Source organism: Suricata suricatta, chromosome 12, assembly GCF_006229205.1.
Source record: "Suricata suricatta isolate VVHF042 chromosome 12, meerkat_22Aug2017_6uvM2_HiC, whole genome shotgun sequence".
NCBI classification, from domain to species: domain Eukaryota; kingdom Metazoa; phylum Chordata; class Mammalia; order Carnivora; family Herpestidae; genus Suricata; species Suricata suricatta.
The window spans coordinates 11,525,077-11,547,242 of NC_043711.1; the positions used below are offsets into that span (position 1 = coordinate 11,525,077).

General features: G+C 50.4%; 1 protein-coding gene across 1 annotated transcript in view; it reads left to right on the plus strand.

Annotated features, from left to right (window-relative positions):
- Positions 1 to 111: 111 nt before the first annotated feature.
- Positions 112 to 22,166, plus strand: part of LOC115273292 (docosahexaenoic acid omega-hydroxylase CYP4F3-like) — a 28,123-nt gene continuing 6,068 nt past the window's right edge. Inside the window, exons 1-9 of the mRNA XM_029916295.1 lie at positions 112 to 208; positions 9,471 to 9,663; positions 14,630 to 14,771; positions 16,363 to 16,416; positions 16,509 to 16,636; positions 18,056 to 18,177; positions 18,879 to 19,131; positions 19,480 to 19,564; positions 19,755 to 19,884. Coding sequence (XP_029772155.1) covers positions 192 to 208; positions 9,471 to 9,663; positions 14,630 to 14,771; positions 16,363 to 16,416; positions 16,509 to 16,636; positions 18,056 to 18,177; positions 18,879 to 19,131; positions 19,480 to 19,564; positions 19,755 to 19,884 — 1,124 coding nt within the window. The 5' untranslated portion in view covers positions 112 to 191. The remainder of the gene's footprint in view (positions 209 to 9,470; positions 9,664 to 14,629; positions 14,772 to 16,362; positions 16,417 to 16,508; positions 16,637 to 18,055; positions 18,178 to 18,878; positions 19,132 to 19,479; positions 19,565 to 19,754; positions 19,885 to 22,166) is intronic.

The following is a 22,166-nucleotide window of genomic DNA, read 5'->3' on the forward strand; positions in this document are numbered from 1 at the left end:
ACAGGGCCTTGGAGGATGTTTACTTTATTGTGACAGAAATGGGGAGCCACGGGAGGGTTCGGAGCAGAGTGACAGATTTGCTGTTTGGTCTTTATAGTCTTTTGGCTGCTATGTGGGAAAGCAAGGGTGGGGCTAGGGAGACCAGATGGGGTGACTGCGTTGGCCCATGTGGGACAGAAGTGACAAGTGCTATGGAAAAATTGAGTGGGTAAGTGTTTGTATGTGTATGGGTGCTCAGTAATTCTTGGGGACGGGGAGGAGCTTGCAAGGCGGTCAGCAAAGCCCTCACTGAGAAGGGATCATTTCAATGGAGACTTTAGGAAGGGGAGGGCAGAGCCATGTGGATATTTAGGGGAAGGGTGTTTGAGGCAGAGAGAACATACAGCGCAAAAATCCTGAGGTAGGAACAAGCTTGGGGTGCTTAGGGGACATTGAGGAGACCAGTGTGGCTAGAAGGGGAACATGGAAGGGAATGAGGTCAGGGAGAGGATAGGAGCAGGTCACACAGGGTCTTGGGGTCCACTGACTTTGACTGTAATAGAAATAGGGAGCCATGCAGGGTTCTGGGCAGAGGAGGGACAAGATTTGTCGTATAATCTTTGGCTGCTGTGTTGAATAGACTGTGTGAGGTGAGCATGGGACTAGGGAGATAGAATGAGGTGGCCGGATTTGTCCAGGTGGGAGATGACAGTGGTTCCAAGCAAGCTGTGGGCTGTGGAGTGAAGACAGGTGCTTGGATTCTGAGAACTGACTGCTTTGTGAAGGTAGTGCTGGCAGGTTTGCTAAGGCCTTGACGAAGGATTCAGGAGAACGAGAGGCCCCCAGATGTGGGTCTGAACATCTGCAAAGATAAAAGTGCCACTTCGAGATGGAGAATGCTTCATAGAGTAGGGTTTTTCTGCAGAGCGTGGGTGAGGGCTGAGGTCAGCATGTCAGTTGGGGCCAGGAGGATTTGGAGATGTCAAGTGGGCAGCTGGAAAGGCAGGTCTTGAATTCGGGAGCGAGTTCTGGGCTGGTGAAATACATTTGGGAAACCTCAGCACTTAGATGGTGTTTCAAAAGCCCCAAGACTGGTGAGATCCCTGTGTGAGCGCGCTTACAGAAGATGGAGCGTTTTAAGGACCAACGCACCCCCCCAAAGTTGATAGAACAATAATGAAATTTAAAGTTGGGTGCTTCCGGTGTGCCCTTCCCAAATGCTGGCACTTAATTCTCACTAATACTATTATTATCACGTTTAATGGAAGTGGAAACAGATTTCCCCAGAGTGAAATGGTTCACCCAGAGTCTGACGACCATGTCCTCATATCGTGGCTTACCCCTGAGGCTTCCAGTGCGGGTCTGGGTCCCTAGCCTCGCTTTGCCCATAAGGTGGGGAGGCAGGCGTGGGTGGTGCGGGGTGGCGGTGGGGGTGGTGGAGAGAAGTCAAAGCTGGGAGGTGGGATGCCAGAGACCCAGGGGGCGTGTGTCCTGGGGTGCCCCCTGGTGGCGTTTGCGGGGATTGTCGGCCAGAATCCCCAGTGCGAAGCCTGTCATCCTCCAGCAAAAAAACTTGGTTTTGGGAAACAACATATGGGGGTTTAAAATTTTTTTGTTATACGTTTATTTATTTTTAAGAGATGGAGTGAGGCAGAGCATGAGCGGGGAGGGAGAGAGAGAGAGGGAGACACAGAATCCGGAACAGCTCCAGGCTCTGAGCTAGGTGTCAGCACAGAGCCCAACACGGGGCTTGAACCCACCAACCATGAGATCACGACCTGAGCTGAAGTCGGACGCTTAACCAAATGAGCCACTCAGGCGCCCCTCAACATACGTGGGTCTAAAGTCCGGTGCTACCCCTCCCTAGCGGTGGCCTTGAGCACGTGACTGCCCCTTTCTGCACCTCAGTTCCCCTTTGCCGTGTGGATTTTTCATTCATCATGCTTCTCATGAATATTGACTTTCCGGTAAGGTCGGTAGTGGTGACTGAATGAGGGAGGGAAGAGGGGAGGCATGGGGCTCGTGGATCTCCGGGACCTGCTGCACCTGCGTGTCTGATTCTCCAAATACGCCCAGGCCCGGGCCAGTCGCTGGGTGCTGGGTCTCCGTCCTCTCCTGAGTGTGTCGGAGGGTCCCTCTGCTGGACGGTTCGGGGACAACAAGCTTTACGGCGTCTCAGTCTCATTTACACTAGTTCAAAGTGTGTATGAGCGTGTGTGTGTGTGACTGTGTATGTTTGGGTATGTGAAAGTGTGTAAGTAGGTTGTGAGTGTGTGCACGCGTGTGTGACCATGTGTGCTCACGAGCGTGTGTACGTGTGCAAGTGTGGGTGCATTGTGTGATTGTGTGTATGTGTGAGATTGTGTGTGGACACGCAGGTGTGTGTTTGTGAGTACACATGTGTTTATGAGTGTGAGTGCATGTGTGAGAGTGTGTGTAGGTGTATTGGGAGGAGAGGAGGGAGACCCCACTCACCAAACAACTATAAGTGTCCACATTAGGCCACTGTCCAAACTCCACCGGGTTTCATCTTTTGCAGCAGGTAGGATATTCTGGAGAGAGAATGCTGTTGGCAGTGGCCTTGAGTAATGCCTGGTGGGTGTCTGTTCTCTGCTGTTCCCAGAGGTCCCCAGAAGGACTGAATCCCAGGTGCCCCAAGTGGGAACTTCCTTGTTAAAGCCCCCTTTCCCAGCTACCTTCCTTCATTTCACTCCATCACACTGCCCTGCTGGAGGTTAAATTCTTGTCTCAGAATATGGTGTTTGTACTTGAACCCTTGCTATAGAGTCTACTTCTAGGGAAACCAAACCAAGGCACCCAAGTTGCTCCTCTAATCCCACAAGCCTATTATTATGCCATTCTTACCAAGAAGGAGCCTGAGGCTCAGAGAGGGCAAGTTATTGCCTAAGGTCACACAGCTGGAGAATGGCAAAAGTAGGCTTTGACCATGGGCCACTTGACCCTGGCACTTGCTCTCCGCTGAGAGCTTCCTACTTGATAAGGAATAAGGGAATTAAGGAGGAGGGAGGATTTACAACCAGTAGGGTCCTTGATATGTGTCCAGACATACCCAAGCCCCCTGGCTGGTGCTCATGTCCTTGATCTGTCACAAAATAAGAGAAATAATGGCAGACACATACTTGGTACTGACTGAGAGTCAGGCAGTGTTATAAATACTTTGTTCATTTATATCTTCTCTCTCCAAGTATTACATTAGCTTGAGGTAAAAAAAAAATGCAATTGTAGAAACTTAATTATGCTTTTGTTTATGCAAATGTAGAAATTTAAAAGGGAAATTCTTCCACTGCGGCTTCCGCTCCCTACTCCCAGCCTAGCAGTTTGGTGTGATTTTTTTTTTTTTAGTTTGAAAAGAGATTGCAAATGTGAATATTTTCTAATGTACATACAAACACTTTTGTACATATAAACATTTAAAAATATCTTCTTTTAAAAAATGTTTACTTATTTATTGAGAAAGAGAGAGAACGAGCAGAGGAGGGGCAGAGAGAGAAGGGAGAGAGAATCCCAAGCAGTCTCTGCACCATCAATCCACAACTCAGTGCAGGGCTCGAACTCACAATCCGTGAGATCATGACCTGAGTCAAAACCAAGAGTCGATGCTTAATGAACTGAGCCACTCAGGAGCCCAAATCTACCAATTTATTTTCTGTATTTATTAAAATTTTAACTGTTTATTTTTTAGAGAGACAGAGACAAAGTGTGAACAGGGGAGGGGCAGATAGAGAGGGACACACAAAATCCGAAGCAGGCTCCAGGCTCTGAGTTATCAGCACAGAGCCTGACATGGGGTTCCAGCCCACGAACCGTGAGATCATGACCTGAGCTGAAGTCAACACTTAACTGACTGAGCTGCCCAGGCGCCCCTTGGGCTTCCTCTTAACATGGCAGCTGAATCCAGGAAGGTGTATCCCAAGGCGGCTGGATGTCTTCTCACGATCTAGACTCGCAAGTCCCCAGAGTCACCGAGGACAGCCCAGTTCACGGAGAAGAGAATTCTGCTTCATCTCTGTGTCAGTCAGTGTTCTCCAGAGAAACAGGAGAGCAGCATCAATCTATGTGTTTATTGAGAGAGATTTATCCTAAGGCGGTGGCTCAGGAGACTGGGGGCTGGAAAGTCTGAAGTCTATCGGGCAGCAGGCTGCCAGGCTGAAAACTCAGGCAGGGGTCGGTTGCAGTCTCCAGGCAGAATTTCTTTTCTCAATTTTTGCCCCTCAGCCTTTCCGCTGCACAAAGCCCGTTTGCACTGGCGTGGTGTAACTGACTCCTTTACTTCAAGTCAACTGATCGTAGGTGTTAATTCTATCCACAAAACACCTTCGCAGGGACATCTAATAAGTGTTTAGGTAAATAGCTGGGTACTGGGGCCTAGTCTAGCAGTATAATCATCACAACCTTGCAAGGGAAGCGGTAGTAAAGGCTTGGCTGCCACATGTAATCTACCATATGGGGAGGAGAGGGGCAAAGACCCTCTCTCTTTCTATCTCTCTCTAAGGGAGAGAGATGACACAACTGAGCAAGGGGCAGAGAGAGAGAATCCCAGGAGGGGCAGAGAGAGAAAAAAGAAACAGAGAGAGAAGGAGAGAGAGAGAAAAGCGGGGCTCGTGCTCACCTACCTGATGTGGGACTTAAACTCATGAAACTTGAAATCTGACCTGAGCCGAAGATGCTTAACAACCGAACCACCCAGGCACCCAGCAAATGGTATCTTTTTATGACACTACACTGTCTGAGGCTCCCTTCTCCACATCTCTCTTCTGTGGCTTGGGGTGTTGGTGGTGGCTAGGCTAGTTTTTGTGAGCAATCATCACCCAATAATCAGAGAAGGAGACAGAGAGAGAAGGAAGTGGGGAGGCGAGGAAGGGGAGGAAGGGGAGGAGGGAGAGGGGGAAGGGAAAGGTGGAGTGGGAAGGGAGACAGGGCAGGGGAGGGAGAGGGGGAAGGAGAAGGGGAAGAGGGGGGAAGGGACAGGTGGAGGGAGAGGAAGGAGGGGGCAGGGGAGGCGGGAGAAGGAGGGGGAGGGGAGGGGGAATAGGGGTGAAGGGAGAGAGGAGGATGAGGGGTGGAGGGGAGGATATCCAGGAGTACAGGGCCCACAGCAGCACCCTCGTTGGCTGTTCTTAGCTATGTGCGCTCTGAGCTCGTCTTACGTTTTCCTCTGGGCTTCGTGCCTCACACACCAGACATTTGGCCAGGGCTGGCCCCGCCCTCAGCGCCACTTCAGAGGCCTGTGGGTTTCCAGTTCTTGGTTACCTGGGGTAAAACCACAGCCCCAGCTTCTGGGCTGAGCTCTGGCTGCATTGCCCCAACCATCATGGGGCTCCAGCTGAGCTGCTCCTTGCTGCCCCCACCATCCGATTGCAGGGCCCCAGCCCTGATGGTCTCTGTTCGTGTGAGGATGGATGCAAGAACGAGCGTATGTAAGAAAGACACACATGAGGGCCCCGCCCTGTGCTGGGCCTTTACAGTTGTGGCACGCTTCATGCATGGACCGCTCCTCCCCATCGTTCAGGATTCTGCTCAAAGGTCACCTCCACAGGTCAGCCCTCCCTGATTGCCCTGTGTGCATAGCCCTCTTGGTCACTTGTCTCACTCTGTTAATTTCCCTCAGTACCACAAGCATCTGGCTTGGTCTTGTCTCCCGTTGGGAAACTAGCACCATGATCTAGAGACCTCATCTGTCTCGTTCAGCCTGGGACCTGGGTCCTAGCACTGTGCTCGGTCCAGAGTAAACACCCAAGTACACTTTGTTGTTAACAAGTGAGCTTCCTGGGAGGTGCAAGTCCACCTCTCCGTTTCAGCAAGGAGGGCATGAGGCTCAGAGAAGGCAAGTGACTTGCCCAAGGTCACACAGCCAGTGAGGAGCAGGGCTGGGATCTGATCTCTGTTGTGCCGAGTCCAGAGCCTGTTCCTCCCCTAAAGGCTGAGGAGAGGAAAAGAGAGACTCGAGGCAGCCTCCATGCTTGCTGTAGAGAGACCCCAGGCTGACTCCTGGGAGGGGTGTCTTCATGGTGACACAAAAGAGAAACTACTCATCTGTTCTGTGCACCAACTATGTGCTCCCGCTGCGCCACATCCTTTTAGTGTTTTGGTGATAAAAGTTATAGCAGTCCACTGAGGGAGAAGGTATTTGAGACAAGTAGCAAGTGAGAAGGGTAAAGATTCCACTTCTACTTTCTCCAATTCCACTGTGATGTGTGGAATCTTCTGGAATTTCTTTGCCGCATATGAAACATGTGCACACGTGCACACACACACACTGCTCTGTGAGATTTTATCAAGCCCATTCTATAGATGTGAAGCCTGAGGCTTAGATGGATGACGCACAGAGTACTGCCAGCTCTGGTCAGATACACACTTGTCCACTGCCTGACTCTGGGTGCGGGGGGAAGGAGCCCTGGAGAAGGACCAGGCTCTGCCTTTCTGTGGGTGCTCCCCTCCTCTAGCGCTGGCGGGCGGCCATTCCATAAGCCAGCTTTGTGTCATTTGGCAGCTGAGACGTTTCCTGTTGGATGAGAAAGCACTGGGATGCTCCACCCGCCTCTGACTCAGAGCAGAAAGTCCCCTCCTGAGGCTTCCTGTCCGCCCCCCATTGCCCAATCCAGGATGTGAGGAGTCCTGGATGGACAGGTCCTGTCCTTCCACGTCCAAAGGGGCTTGTTGGCCTTTGAATTCTTGGTGTGGTGGAGCAATCTTCAACACCTGCTTCTGGACTGGATATGGAAACAAGTTTTGCCTTGAAGGACACGACGACTGCCATCACAATGTGGGTGTCGATGGAACAAGGCCATACTCACTGCTGGGTGTCTTACCCCGTGACTGTGGGGCCCTTTCAACAACACTTCCCACTCCCCCTCTTCATTCAGGACTGGCTCAAAAGTCCCCTCCTCCAGGAAGCCCTCATGTCACAATCACTGTCTGATATATTCTTGATCATTTGTTCAATTGAACAAGATATGAATGGTCTTACCACTAGATATGAACCCCTTGACAGCAGAGACGGGGTCTGCTGTGCTCACTGCTGGATCCCTCGCATCTAGAATAGTGCCCAGCACACAGGTGTTCGATAAACACACGGCCCTGGCAAGGATAGATTTTTCTCCTTGTTTCACAAATGAAAAAAGCGAGAGACAGACTGGATAAGCTTCCTAGGAGGTGCATTGCTGAGTCTGGCTCGGGTCTCTTAAAAGAAGACTTCTCAAACTTTGGCGTGCACATGAATTTCTGGCGATCTGGGGAAAACATGAATTCTGATTCAGCTGGTGTCTCAGGGCTCTACTGCTGTATAACAAACAGCACCCCCCCCCCCAACTCGGTGGCTTAAAGCAAGGACCGTCTTATTTTCTCTTGTGGTGCTGAAATGTCCGAATGGCCCCTTCACGTGGCTGGCAGTTGATGCTAGCGATTTGCTGGGAAATCGGTGGGGCTATTGGTCAGAGATGCGTAAGAGTGAGGTCCTTCCGTACGGCTTGGACTTCCTTACATCATGGCAGCCTGGGTCAGAGGGCATGTGTTCTAAGAGCAAACGTCGGTGTGCACTACTGGCCCTGTTTCTGCCCTGTAACTGGCAGGACCCAGCCTCTGCCGCACACTACTGGTTAGGTAGTGTTCCAGACCAGGCAAGATTCAAGGAGAAGGGCCATAAATTCCTCCCCTGACTGGGGACAATAGCAAAACAATTACAGCCATGACCTCTGTGGGTCTGGGTTTGAGACTGAGATTCTGCAGATCCAAGATGCTGCCACATTTTGAGTGGTCAGTTCTCAGAGCTCATGGCTACAAAAGTCCCTTTCTTCCCTGAGTAGTTAATGAGCACCCACAGCGTGCCAGGATTCACCTTCCCCTGTGCTGTCAAGTTGAATTGCTTTGCTGTGTGGCTTGAGGGAATTTTGCCGTACCTTTCTTCCTCCTCTTTCCTCCTGCTTCTCCCCAGACCCATCTGGCCCTGGCCATGATCTTCCTCTGGATGGACTGTCAGCAGGTGCATCCACTACAGCAGAAGAGGAGGGAAATCTAGGACAGCCAGCGGCAGCTGGATCTGGTAGGGCTGGAAGGAAGGTGTGGGTCAGGGACAGGAAATAGACCTCCTGTCATTGCAGGAAGAATGTCCATTTGAATCCTCTTGCCTAGCAGGTCCGTCCTTCAAACTCATCCTGACCTTGGAGTTTGACATGGAGAGACCTGGCTGGGGGGAATTCCTCATAGGGAATTCAGGACAGGATCGAAACAATAGGAGTCTTCTCTCAGGCCTTCATCTGACATTCCATTTCCCAGATGGCAAGACTGAGCCCAGAGAGGCCCAGGAGGGGCCAGAACTGGGTTCATGGTCTCCCAGCTCTGTCTGGCCCCCCAACACGGAGCCCCTACAGCCTTACCCCCTTTCCTCCAGGTACCTTCTTCCTACTGAAGGCACCTTTACCCTCTGAGTCTGATTTAAGTAACCCCCAGCCAGAATGCTTTCTTTTTCCTACCCACAGCCATCTTGCCTCAGCTCTGGGCCTGGGCTGCTTAGAGGCCGGACTTGAACTCCTGCCAGGCTGTGCAGCCCAGAGGCCCAAGGCTTCCTGATTCTACGCTGGGAAAAGGTACATGCCACCCACCAGCCTCACATGTTTTGGGACTAGGTTTCGAGGGACCCTGCTCCCATGGCACCTGAACTCTCAAGTTCAAGCTTTTATCTGCTGCACTCTGCTGGCCTTGAAAGGAAAGGGGTGGGCTGTTAACTTGCCCTTCCCTCCAACTCACCCTCCACCCCATGTGGGCAGTGCTGCTTTCTGAGGATCCAGCGCCCATGCCAGGTGACCCTGGGGACCTGCTCCTCTCTGTATCCAGCTGGCTGGGTCTTCAGGTGTTGGGTGGCTGCCAGGTGGGTAGGAGGCAAACTGGCATCACAGCATTGGCTGATTCAGACAAGCCCAACCTCTTCCAGTTCAGGGTCAGGGGACAGGAACAAAGAAATGCTGAAGGAGGGGAGAGCAGCTTGGGTGGAATAAGTCTGTCCCCGACCAAAAGTGACGGGCAGAGCCTGGCAGAGCTGAATGTCTGCAGTCCCGTCAGGGTGGGAGGTGCACTGCCCAAGGCAGAAGTGGTCCTGGGATCCAGCTGGCTGGGCATGTGTGTGTGTGTGTGTGTGTGTGTGTGTGTGTGTGTGTGTGTGTTTGTGTGTGTGTGTGATGATTTCCTTATAACCGGAGCTCCTGACAACCTTCCACTAGTTCTGTTTGGGTATTTCTTCATCAGCCTGTCTGTCTCTCTCTCTCTCCTCCACCCCAATCTCTCCCACTCTATCTCTTTCTCTGGATTTCCCTAGATCCTACTCCCCTCTCAGAGCCACTGTTTGCCCAGTCCTTACACCCACCATCCCTGCCCCTCCCTGTCCCTGTCCCTCTCAATCTGGGCCCTCTCCCTCTGTGTATGAGCTCACCTTCTGCCCATTTCCTCAGACTCAGGAAATCTATCCCCTCTGCATTCAGGATGCTGAGCCTGTCGTTGCTGGGACTTGGGCCGGCGGCAGTGTCCCCGGGGCTGCTGCTGCTGTTGGTGGGGGCCTCCTGGCTCCTGGCCGGCGTCCTGACCTGGAGCCACAGCTTGTATGAGACCCGCCGCCGCCTCTGGTGTTTCCCGCAGCCCCCGAAGCTGCACTGGTTTTGGGGTCACCTGGGCATGGTGAGTGTGGGTGGCAGGATGGGTCTGGGGTCTGGGATGGATGACTTCCACAGAGGTGGGAATGTGGATCTGGTGTGGGACTGGGGTCTGGACAGCAGAGAAAGGATGCAAAGAGCCAGGTGCCCTGGCTTCCCCACAGTCCTGTAAAGGACACCGTCCAGGGTCCAGGGCCCGCTCCCAACCTGGTCCATGTTTGTTGGTCTCAGACAAGCAAGCTCTCCTCTCTGGGCTTTGGCTTCCCCCCAGGAATCAGCTCTGACCTCTGCTCCCCTCTCCTGCCATGGGGTAGAGCAGGGCTGGAGGAGAGGGGTGGGCTGTCTGCCTTTTTCTTTCCCTGCCTACTTTTTGTGACCTTGCCTTTCACTCCCAAGAAACATCAACGGGCCCCATTGCCCGACCTGAATAAAAGTTGACCACTTACCCTTTCAGAAGGAACCACTCTGGCCTCTACCTTAATGACCAAGCCTGTTTCACTCAGTGTCGCGGCCTGCCACGACAATCTGAAAAGAGACCCGAGGCAAGGGAATGAGGAAGAAAGAGGAGACAGAAAGTCAGGGGACAGGAGGGACACTCAGAGCCAATGCACCAAAAGTGTCATTCTTTATTAGCAGTTTGTAGCTTTTATACAATAACCACAGGAGCTACTGTCGAATAAGCAAAGCATAAAAATAGGCCAAGTTCTTTATTTTCCAGACTGTCCCCCTTGTGACCCTGCTTGTAAAGCATACTTCCCTATGACCTCACGGAAGGATGAGAACTCTCAAGGGATAAGGAGGAGTTGAATTGCTTTGTCAAGACCCTTATTTTTAAAGGTCAGGGGCTGACCGGACCTTGGCATTTAAACACATCAGGGGCACGTGTGCAGGGCGCATGGAAGAATCCCGAGAGCTGTTGCTCTACTTGTGGGAGGGTGCTTCCCCTTGGCAAGAAGGGGAACTTTCCTCTAAGGAGCTATAGTTCGACCGGTCACTTCTCCTGTGCTGCCGCTTCCCACAACTCAGTGCCAGGATCTCAACAGTCCATGTTTACCCGCTCGGGGCTGGTTCCCTCTGCTGTCACACTCCCAGGACCTGACCATGACCTCACCACCCCTAGAAGCAGTCTGGCCCTGTTGACCTCCACAGCCACCAGAACCTGCTTGTCTTCTGGGTTCTAGCACGCCGTGCTGCCCTGGACTCCACTCGGCCCTTCCTTCACCCCACCTTCCGATGTAGGGAGCCCTCAGGGTCCTAACCTGCCCTCCCTCTTCTCTGCTTCCCCAGGTCATCGCCTCACCAGGGGGCTCCGACTCCCAAGGGTGCCGTCAACTCTCCCCACAAATGAATTACAAGTTTCCAGCTCTCCAGCCCCAGCCTCCCCTGTGGTCCTTTCTGTCTTTAGCCCTGGGGAGACGTTTCTGAAATGTAGCTTCTGTTAGCACCACTGTTCAGCTGAAAACCATTCTGTAAGACTGATCATTGTTCTAGACAGGGGGGCCAAGTGTTGTCTGGCCAGGCCCTGCAGCCCTGCTGGCCCCATGCACGCCCTGGACACTCCAAGCTGCTGCTATCTCTTCTTCATGAGCCAAACCTTTCCTACCTCAGGCCCTTTGCTTGTGCTGCTCCTTTCCCTGGAAGAGCTTCCTTTCTTGCAGCCATTGGGTGGATCTCTACTTTTCATTGCATTTCAGCTCAAGTGTAATTTCTACAAGCCTCCCTTGACTTCCCCCCTAGACCTTGACCTCTGACTTGGTCCTCCTCACACTTAATTAACAATTAACAGTTAATTGTCCAGTTATTTGTTTATTCTCTCTCTCTCTCTCACTAGACAGTGGCACTGGCAGACAGATGTGATATTTATAATGCCCAGCTCAGGAGCTGACATACAGTTGGCACTTAATAAAGGTTTGTGATATCACGGTGGAGGCCTTGTCCTAGGTTTGGAGAAACTTACCATCACCTCCCTTGGTCATCCAATGCTAAAGGGATGGGAGTCTGCCCCACCCCTGCCCTCATGCAGATCAGCTCATGACAGAGAAGGATGTCCTAAGCTTGTCCTGAATGTTGCCTGATCTTCTGAGTTTTGGAAATTTCTCAGCAAGTTATGGAGGTAGCAGGAATGTTACAAAATGACCACAGTTCCTATACCTCCTATGAGGGCTTGGCCACAGAGGCTATTCTGGGTCACTCTTCTCTCCTCTAGTCCTTCTTGCTGTGTGGCCTCAGCTGACTCACTCTCCCTCTCTGAGCCAATCTCATCAAATGCCTCAGGGATCTTAGGCATTTCAGAAAAGTGAAAATGACTGATGTTCACCTGTCTGGTGAACTTCCAGGTCTGGAGCACCTGGAGGTATTGTCAGGCTAGCTTGAGTCTTCCTGTGGGAGTGAAGATGCCTCACTAGGAGACAAGACCCCTCCTTCTCCTTTTGGGGGAAGCAACGTAGGATCCTTCATTAGTAGATGGCATGACTGATGGGAGAGTCCATAGGTCCAGGGGAGATAGATGGAGATAGATGATAGATAGATGGTAGATAGACAGATAGATAGACAGACATATAGAAGATAGATGGACAGATAGACAGGATGCACTACGCACCACCTGGTGGGCAGAAGAGGACGTAGGTGGGAGCTGCCTTCCTGACTGAGGGGCAGAGCTCACACTGATCTCCTGGGGCCTGCCAGAGCTGGGAGGTCTGCAGACCTTCACCATATGAGGAACTGAGGGGCTGTGTGGACTGGCCAGGACATGACAGGACGTGGGAATGAGCCCCAGTACAAGACATAAGGCCATCTGGCTGCCCACTAACCTCCCCTGTGGGCACTGCCCTGAGATTGGAACCACTCCTGGGAGAAGATAGATCTGACTTTCCAAGCCAAGGTCAGCCTCTCTGTGGGCAGAGAGCATGCCTTCTCCGTGTGTCCTGGGAGGGACTGTTGGGATGTGGAGAGGTCTCCAGGACCCCTTGTCCCCAAGGGAAAGAGCAAGAAGAAGCAGAGTTCCACTCTGTCTATGCAGAGTCTGGACACACTGTCCTTTGCAGAGGCTGCAGGGAGACCTGTGGTGGTTCCTTCTGGGGAGGTGACGGCCCCTGTCTTGCTTGTAGGTCCACCCGAAAGAGCAGGGTGTGAGGGTCTTAAATCAACTGGTGGCTACCTACTCCCAGGTGTTTGGGATCTGCTTGGGCTCCCATCATTTGTTGCCACCTTGGCATTGGCTTGTCTGTCACCATGCCACAGGTACCCACCTGGAATACTTCACTGTGGGCCCTGTGGAAGCATCTGAGGGCCACAAGCCCCTCCCTGCCAGGCTTCTGTGAGGTCCCTGTGAATCCCAAGGTCCTTTCTGCTGTTGGGCACCCTTGGTCATTCCTTTCTTTCTGGACACTGCTTTGGGGGGTGTTTGGGGAGGCTCAGCCCCAGATACTGTCTAGGGGGAACCCCAATCTTGGACATGCAGAATGAGAGACACTCCCAATCTTGTGTGGTCAGAGTGGGTCTGAGGGAGAGACAGAGGCTAGGGGAACCCAGAATGGAAGCAAGACCTCTACTGTTTGGGCAGGCTGGAAGACTTCTTGGAGAAAGAGTCTTTGGGAGGGAGTCTGGACTGATGGGTAGGAATTTTTTTTTTTTAAGAAAAGAAGCAAAAGGATACAGTTGAAGAGAAACAGCCCACTCAAAGGCCTGGAGTTTACAGAGCAAGCACCTGTTTTTTTTTTTTAAGTTTGTTTATTTATTTTAAGAGAGAGAGAGGCACACACAAACAGAGAGAGAGAGAGACAGAGAGGGAGAGTGGGGAGAGGCAGAGAGAGAGAGAGAGAGAGAGAGAGAGAGAGAGACAGAGTGGGAGAGAATCTCAAGCAGTCTCCACACTGTCAGTGTAGCTTGTGAACTCATTAACCATGAGTCATGACTTGAGCCAAGATCAAGACTCAGATGCTTAACCAACTGAGCCACCCAGGTGCCCTGTGAGCACCCGGGTTTTGAACAAAGAGTGATGCTGGTGAGAGGCAGGGAGAAGGGGGAGGGGACAGCAGAGCCAGCGGGGCTGCAGGCCTGTGTTGGGGCTGGGGATTTATTCTGAGAACTCTGGGGAGCCATGGAGGGTGTGCAGGTTAGGAGACAGACATGGGGGGTGAGAGATGCAGAGAGATATAAGGGTAAAGAAAGAGAGATATGCAGAAAAAGTGAGGGAGTCAGAGAGGACATACAGAGAGTGTAAAGGAACATACACAAACACATATCATCTATCATATACCCATCTGTTCTCAACTCTTTCCTTTCTCTCTTCATCCATCCACCCATCCATGCAGGCATCCATCCATCCATTCATCTTTCCATCTGCCTATCTCTCCTTCCATCCATGCATCCATGCATCCATGCATGCACCCATCATTCCATGCAACCATCCATCCACCCGTGCATTCACCCATGCATCCATCCATCTGTCTGTCCATCCACCGATCCATCCAAGTGTCCAACCATCTGGCATCCATGCATTCATCCACCCATCTTTGCAGCCATGCAACATCCATGCAATCATCCTTCCAGCTGTCCATGAATTCATGCATGCATCCATCCATCATCCATCTGTCCATGCATCTAACCATCAATCTTCCCATTCATCTGTCATCTATCTCATCTATCTATCTATCATCTATCTATATATCTATCATCTCTCTCTATTCATCTATCTATCATATATCTATCATATAGCTATTATCATCTAGCTATTTATCAACTACCTAAAGAAACAGAAAAAGAGAGTGAGAGTAAAGAAGAGGGAGAGACACATAGAGAGATACACACAAAGAAGACAAACAGACCAACAAAGGGAAGCTGACTAAATGAGAAGTAGATGTGTAGACCAGTAAAGCAGGCAGAAAGGGAAAGGGGAGAAGAGATGTGGTGGGGAATGCAATGGGCAGTTGTAGGCTTCTGGGACCTCCTGTCTGACCTGGCCTCATCCCCTTCCACCCTGCCATCCCCAGGTAAAGAACAATGAGGAATACCTGAGGCAACTGGAGGATCTGGGCCCCCACTTCCGTGATGTTCATCTCTGGTGGATGGGGCCCTTCACCTTTCTGCGGTTCGTCCACCCTAAGTTTGTTGTGCCCCTGCTCCAGGCCCCAGGTATCTCTCCCACGAGCACCCACCCAGCCACTCACTTGCCCCCACCCCCAGATCGTTGTACCCATGGACAGACCAGGTTGAGCAGGGAAATGGGTAGTATTGATTGAGACCTGCCATTAACCTGCTGGGTGACTCTGGGCCGGTCACTGGCTCTCTCTGGTTCCTAGTCTTTTTTAGTTTTGAGTGGTGGAAATTCAGCAATGTTGGTATAAGTAAAGAAAAGGAATCTGTTGACTGCAAAGCTGAGGGAAGGTTATCTTCAGGCCTGGTTGGATCCAGGTCTTCAAACAATGCCATTGGGAATCTGTCTTCCTCTGTAGTTCTGTGTTCCAGGGTGACAGCATCACTCTCATGATGACAAAGATGAGTTTAAGAAGCTCAACCCCCATGGAAATGTGATCTCATTCTCTGCAGACCCAGAAATAGTTGCAGACTTGCCTTAAATTGGCCTGGCCTGGGTCACAGGGACCAATTCGTCATCTAGTCACTGCAGCTTGATTGCCGAGGCTTAGGGCCATATGTTCAGCTCTGGAACAAGAGGCTGGAGTGGCATGGCCACCGCTCTAGCTACTTGGATTGAGGGAGGAAGAGGAATGAGGTGTTGGTTCCATAAAGGAATGGATGGGCATTCACTGAGATCTCTGCTAGGTGGGCATTTCCTGGGTGAGGACACTGAGGCTCAAGGAGGAATAGCAACTTCTCAAGGTCACAAAGCATGCCAAAGCTTTTCTCTTACTTCTGTGTATTCTTGGCAGCCCCAATTGCCTCTGGTGGGAGGAACCCTTAGCTGGAAAGATTCTGGGGTGGAGAGATGGCCAGAGTATTGTGAGGGAAGATCCATAGAGTATTGTGGGAGCTGATCTAGAGGCATGGGGTGGCAGTGGCAGCTCTTTGTCAAGGGTGGAACTCAGTATCTGAGGGTGGCAGCATAGTTTGGTCACTTAAAGACAGAGGAGCCCCTAAACCCAAGCACTTAGTGATAAGTATGGGATGAAAGAGGATCCCGAGGAAGGCTAGTTTACACCTAGGCCATGTCTGGGACATTAGTGGGACCATATTGAGTCCTGTCTGGGACCATCTATAAGATACACTGAGGTCGTGTCAGGATTGTCTTTGGGTCTGCTCAGAGAATGTTGCATCATGTCAGTGTGTGTTACGCATGTTGTTTCATGTCGGGACATGTTAACACATGTTGAGGCCATGTCACAAGTCACAGAAGATGTCAGAGGGTTCTGGGACAGATGTAATGTCCTAGGTCCCTGTAAAGGCATTTTATGGTGTGCTGATCCATGCTTGAGTGTTTCAAACCTGTTGGACCATCTAGGAGCCATGTCAAGGCATGTTGGGGTGTGTTGTGCCACATTACGGAGCATCTAAGTACATTGGGGTGTGTCCAGGGGCTCTGCCTTTGCTCTGCTCTGTGCTGTAGCCTGGTCTGGTCCCCCCTCACTTCCCACTGCTCTGCCCTATAGCATTCCCACTATGGTTCTTGGAGGGGGTATGCATTCTCCTGGCTGGGATCCTCCACCCCCAACCCAAAGCCCCTCCCTACCTCCTCTCCATGGCTCTGATGATCTATCTCTCCTGTTAGCCTCCATCAGGCCCAAGGACAAGTTTATCTACAGCTTCCTGAAGCCCTGGTTGGGTGAGTAACTGTGAAGGAAGGAGGTTGGGGACAACCTTGGGATCTCAAGGGAAAGCACTGCCCTCGCCTACTCCTTTGGCTGCCTCTACTAGGGGACAGACTTCTGCTGAGTGCTGGTGACAAGTGGAGAACCCACCGCCATTTGCTGACACCTGCCTTCCACTTCAAAATCTTGAAACCCTATGTGAAGATTTTCAACAAAAGTGCAGACACCATGCATGTGAGTTTAAAACCAGAGTCCCAGCCAGAGCCTTGCGTAAAGGGGAGTGACCTGGAGTTCTGGCATTGTGAGGTGGCTTTAGGGCCATTCCATTTCCTCCCCATGAAGCAGTTTCCCCATCTGTAAAATGGAGATAAGAAGCCCTTCTTAAAGGGTGGTCTAGAAGTGTAATGGAATCATGGTCCTGGCACATTGTAGGTGCTTGGAAGGTTTCAGCTTCTAGTGTGCCTCCCTGAGATTCTGTAAAATTTGAGACATTAATGATGAAAATGATATAGATGCTCTTTCTTCGTAGCACTCCATCTTAAAACCTCTGAGATTGGACGAATTTGTGTTTTATTGCTCACAAGATGATGAGTCAGTAGAATAGTTTTTATTTTGGCTGGAATCACTCACATGTCTCTGGTCATGGTTTGAGAGACAGCTCTGCTTGTCCAGGCTCAGCTCTGCCACATATTTGAGGCTTGGCTCATGGTTGGCCTTGGTGGGACAGCTAGACTCCTGCATTTGTCCCTCCTCATCCAGTAGGCTAGCCTAGGCTTGATCGCATGTTGGAGCCTGGGCTCCAAGAGAACAAGCAGAATCATGCAGTACCTTTTGAAGCCTAATTTTAGAACAGTCAGTTAGGACCTCACCCTTCTGTTGGCAGAAAGAAGTCTCACATCCAGCTCCAATTCAGGAGCTGGAGAAAGAGGTTTTACCTCCTAATGGAACACCTGCCAAACCTCATTGCAAAAGGTGAAGGTATATGGAAGGACAAAGAAATGGGGACATTTTTGCATAGTCACCTACCTCTATGATAATGATGAAGCTGAGGGTGATAGCTAATAGTCAGCACTTGCTGTATATCGGGAACCATGAGATCATGACCTGAGCCACAGTTGGACACTTAACCGACTGACCTCCTCTCCGCCCCTCAAGCACCAGTTCCATTGCATATGTTTCCTGTTTAATTTCCACAACCATATCAGATAAAGATGATTATTATTGCCTCATTACAGGTGATGAATCTGAGGCTCAGAGAGTTTAGGGAGCCTTCTCCCATTCACACAGCTAGCAAGTGAGTTAATAAATGGAGTTCAGATTCCAACCTGGTTTGTCTGACACAAAAGTAAGTCATATTAATTGTTACTGAAGCTTTGAGAGGTGGAGTACAGGGGGCAGCAAGGACTTGACCAAGGGCACACAGGAATATAGAAAGCAGAGCTAGGATTTGCACTCAGGTCTTCTGACTTCCAGCCATGGGGTCTTAATAGTAAGAGTTTCTAATCTCATCCAAGCTTGGTCATCCCTGGGGATGGGTGCCTGGGGCGAAGGACTAGGAGCCTGAGTCTGGAGGATTCCTCTTGGTAGTAGGTCATGGAGAGAAGTTCAGGGGAGGCAGGTTCCAGTCTCAGCTTTACCCCCTTTTCTGCCTAGGCCAAATGGAAGCGCCTGGTGTCAGAGGGCAACACCCGCCTGGACATGTTTGAACACATCAGCCTCATGACCCTGGACAGTCTGCAGAAATGTGTCTTCAGTTTTGAAAGCAATTGCCAGGAGTGAGTATCTACCTGGGTTCTGAGAACATGAACCATAGACCCAAGGGAGTAGATGGGGAGAGGAGGGCTGACCAGGGCAATCAGAAGGGACTTCCTGGAGGAGACAGATCAGAACGGGACAAAGAAGGACAAGGAAGTAGAGAGAAAGAGTGGTTTCAGGTAAGCAAAAATGTTTGATAAAGACCAACAGGGCTAGGATGAATAAAGTATGTGCCAACTTGGGAATGAGATTGTAGGGTTGGCATGGGCTAATCTAAGGACATTCATGAGCCACATAAAGTGGTCTGAACTTTATCCTGGGATTTTCATGGTGGTATGGAAGGTGTGTGAGCAAATGAGGGTCATAATCAACACTGTTCTTTGACATCTGACTCGAGAAGACCAACTGTCATATAGGCACAGAATTTGAGGACACCAAAGAGAGGGGGAGGCTTGAATTAGTTGGAGATAATGGGGCAATTTTGGAGAAACTAAGTAAGAATGGGCAGGGGAAGATAATGTGTAGGAAAGAAGGAAGAGGAGTGTGATATCCAGGTCCTCTCCAGGGTGTGGGACATGATTCTGTTTACAGAGAAGGGAGGTGGACAGGAAGCATGCCTGGAGGACACTCTGGGAGAGGACATGCTTCTGAGGTTCTGGTTAGAATGTGTTCCTAGGGTCTCATGTGGGTACAGAGCTGTCGTTATGGTCTGGCTTTTTAGGAGCCCCAGCAAATATATTGCTGCCATCTTGGAGCTCAGTGACCTTGTGGTGAAACGGGAGCTGCACCTCTATTTGCGCCCAGACTTCCTGTACTACCTCAGCCCTGATGGGCGGCGCTTCCGCAGAGCCTGTGCCCTGGTGCACAGCTTCACAGATGCCGTCATCCAGGAACGGCGCTGCTCCCTCATTGCTGAGGGTTCCCATGACTCTCTCAAGGCCAAGGCTAAAGCCAAGACTTTGGACTTCATTGACGTGCTCCTGCTGGCTAACCCCACATGCTGTGGGCTTCCCTGGGATCAGAATTCAAGAGTTAGCATGGACATTGACTTCAAATGTCACATTGAAGTACTTGGACTTGTTCCAGTGGGAGTGGAGGAGCCATGGAAGGTGCTTGAGGAAGGGAGAGACAGGTCAGGGATATGTTTTAGACATGACTTTGTAGAAGGCTGATTGGAGGGCATAAACAGGAAGCTGGAGACAGGGAGACCTGTGCGATAGGTTTCTAGAGATGATGAGGGATGAATCCTGCTTTGATGTTGGAGCTTGAGGGACTGTTTCAGGTTAGATTTGGACACTGTCAGAGCTGGTGTGATTCAAGAGGTCTTGCCCTTTCTCCAGGATGCAGATGGGAAGGACCTGTCCCCTGAGGACATCCGAGCAGAGGCTAACACCTTCATGTTTGGGGGTAAGGGTCCCATTGTGGGATTATTGGGGGGCAAGGGTGTGTCCAAACCCAAGGACTTGGCAGGTGGGTCCTGGACCACCCCATCCCACCCCATCTTCCCCATCCTCCCTGATGGCCTTAATTAAGGGCGCTGTCCCCACTCTGGTGCTTAACAAGCCCAGAGACCCTAGCCTATCTGACTGCCTCTCAGGCCATGACACCACAGCCAGTGGTCTGTCCTGGGCCCTGTACAACCTTGCGAAGCACCCAGAGTATCAGGAGCGCTGCCGGCAGGAGGTGCAAGAGCTCCTGAGGGACCGTGAGCCTAAAGAGATTGAATGGTGAGTGCAGGTCCTCATGTGCTGTTCCTGAACCCTTCTCATTGGCTCTGCTCCCCAGCTGGGGAAGTGGAAAGAACTTTTTGTTGATTGTGTCATTATTGCTTAGCAAGAATAGGAGCAGAGCCCAGAGGCAGGGTCTGGTACCGAGCCTGGACTGCAGGGGAAAGCAGGCATATGCAACAGAAAGATCACAGTGTCTACACTTATTACTCTGCTTTCTTGCTATGTGATTTTACGAAAACCAATCCCCTTTTCTAAATACCATTTCTCTCCTGTGTCAATGGGGGTGGGTCAGTTCAGGGAATCTCTCCTCCTCAGGGCTGCTTGGAGAAGCATGACACTGGGTAGAACAGATACCATCCAGCATGTGTTCTGTTAATGTACTTCTCCTCTCACTTGCTTTTCTGCCTGAAGTGCACATTTCCCCCCACACAGACACTGACTCTTAATTTTTGATCTTATATCTAATTCTCACCTACTAACTTTCCAGGGATTCACAAGAGGTCTTTGAAGGTAAAAACATGACCCATCGTTTTGTTCAGTAAAAATATCCACACTGCCGGCCCTTCTCAACGCAAAGTCCAGTCCCATTCAAGTCCTATTGGACAAGGCTGGATCACAGAGGAAAGAAGTGGGTGAGGTTGGGTAGCAAAGCAGCAAATACAAATTCACCACTCTGGGTATGCATAGTGCAGAGTGCTCCATTCCCTTGGGATAGCTTGTGCAAATGGCCATGATGGAGAATGCAGCAGTGGGCTTGGCGTGTTCGGGAGGAAGTAACAGTGGCTGCATCCTTGTGGAATTTGCAGTGCAAAGCATCTGAGGGGCTCCCAGTGAGGCTGGAGCTGGTCATTGGTAATGGAAGTCCTTCTTCGTTTGTTTTGAAAACCATGTGAAGATTTCCCAAAGGTGTCAGTTCAAGTCCCCTGGGAAGCCTGTAGTGGATAAAAGATAAAAGTGGGCAGGGATACTGATCTCAGGGAGGGAGTCTCACATTGGGCAGAAATGGTCAGGAGGTAGCAGCCCACCATGCTCTGTCATTGGCTGGGAGGTGCCCAAGAAAGTGTGGCCTTGGCTTGAATGCTGCTGATGCTGCTGCAGAGCCCAGAGACCCTCTACCTGGAGGCTATCAGCCGACTGCACTTTTTGGTGCTGGACAGCAAGTTCTTTCTTGAAGGGAGATTCCTGACTAATATAGAAGGGCAATGGGGAGCTACAGGAGACATTTGAGCAAGGGAGAGACAAGTCAGATATTGAATTAAAAATATCTGCAAACTGGAGGAGTTGAGGTGGCGCCTAGGGGTCCCAGGGATTTGGTGCTGAGAGTTTACGGACGGAGAGGAAATATTGGAATGAACACTCCAGACCAGTACCCTCAGCTTCAAGGCTTTGCCTAGTACAGCAGTTTTGTGAAGTGCAGAAGTGATTTTGTGCTGGGAACTTCAGTTACTTAATGCATTTGGTAAAAATTGAAATGGTGTGAAATGCTGTACAATGGATATAATAAGCCTTTGTCTTTTTTCCAATCTAGGCTCTATCAAGATATAGTTGACATATAATTCTGTGTATATTTAAGGCATACAGCATGAGGGTTTGATATATGTATATATTGCAAAATGAGCACAGGGTTAAATACTTCCTTTACCTCACATAAGCCTCTGTCTTATGCCGGCACCCAAATCCAATGCCAACCTTTGATGATTTTATATGCTGTTGAATTCAATTTGCTAGTATCTTGTTGAGGATTTTTTGCATCCATATTCATCAGGGATGAATGTGTAGTTCTCTTTCTTTGTTGGGTTTCTGTCTGGTTTGGGTATCAAAGTGATGCTGGCTTCATAGAATGAGTCTGTAAGTTTTTCTTCCATTTTTATTTTTTGTAATAGCTTGAGAAGAATGGGTATTAACTCTGCCTTAAATGTCTGGTAGAATTCCCCTGGGAAGCCATCTTTCCCAGAGCTCTTATTTGTTGGGTGATTTTTGATAACTGATTCAATTTCTTCACTGGTCATGGGTCTGTTCATATTTTCTATCTCTTCTCATTTGAATTTTGAAAGTGTGTGTGTGTGTGTGTGTGTGTGTGTGTGTGTGTGTGTGAGATTAGGAATTTGTTCATTTCTTCTAGATTGTCCAGTTTGTTGGCATATAATTTTTTTATAGTAATCTCTGATAATTGCTTGTATATCTGAGGGTTGGTTGTAATAAATCCATTTTCATTCATGATTTTGTCTACTTGGGTGCTCTCTCTTTTATTTTTGAGAGGCCTGGCTAGAGGTTTATAA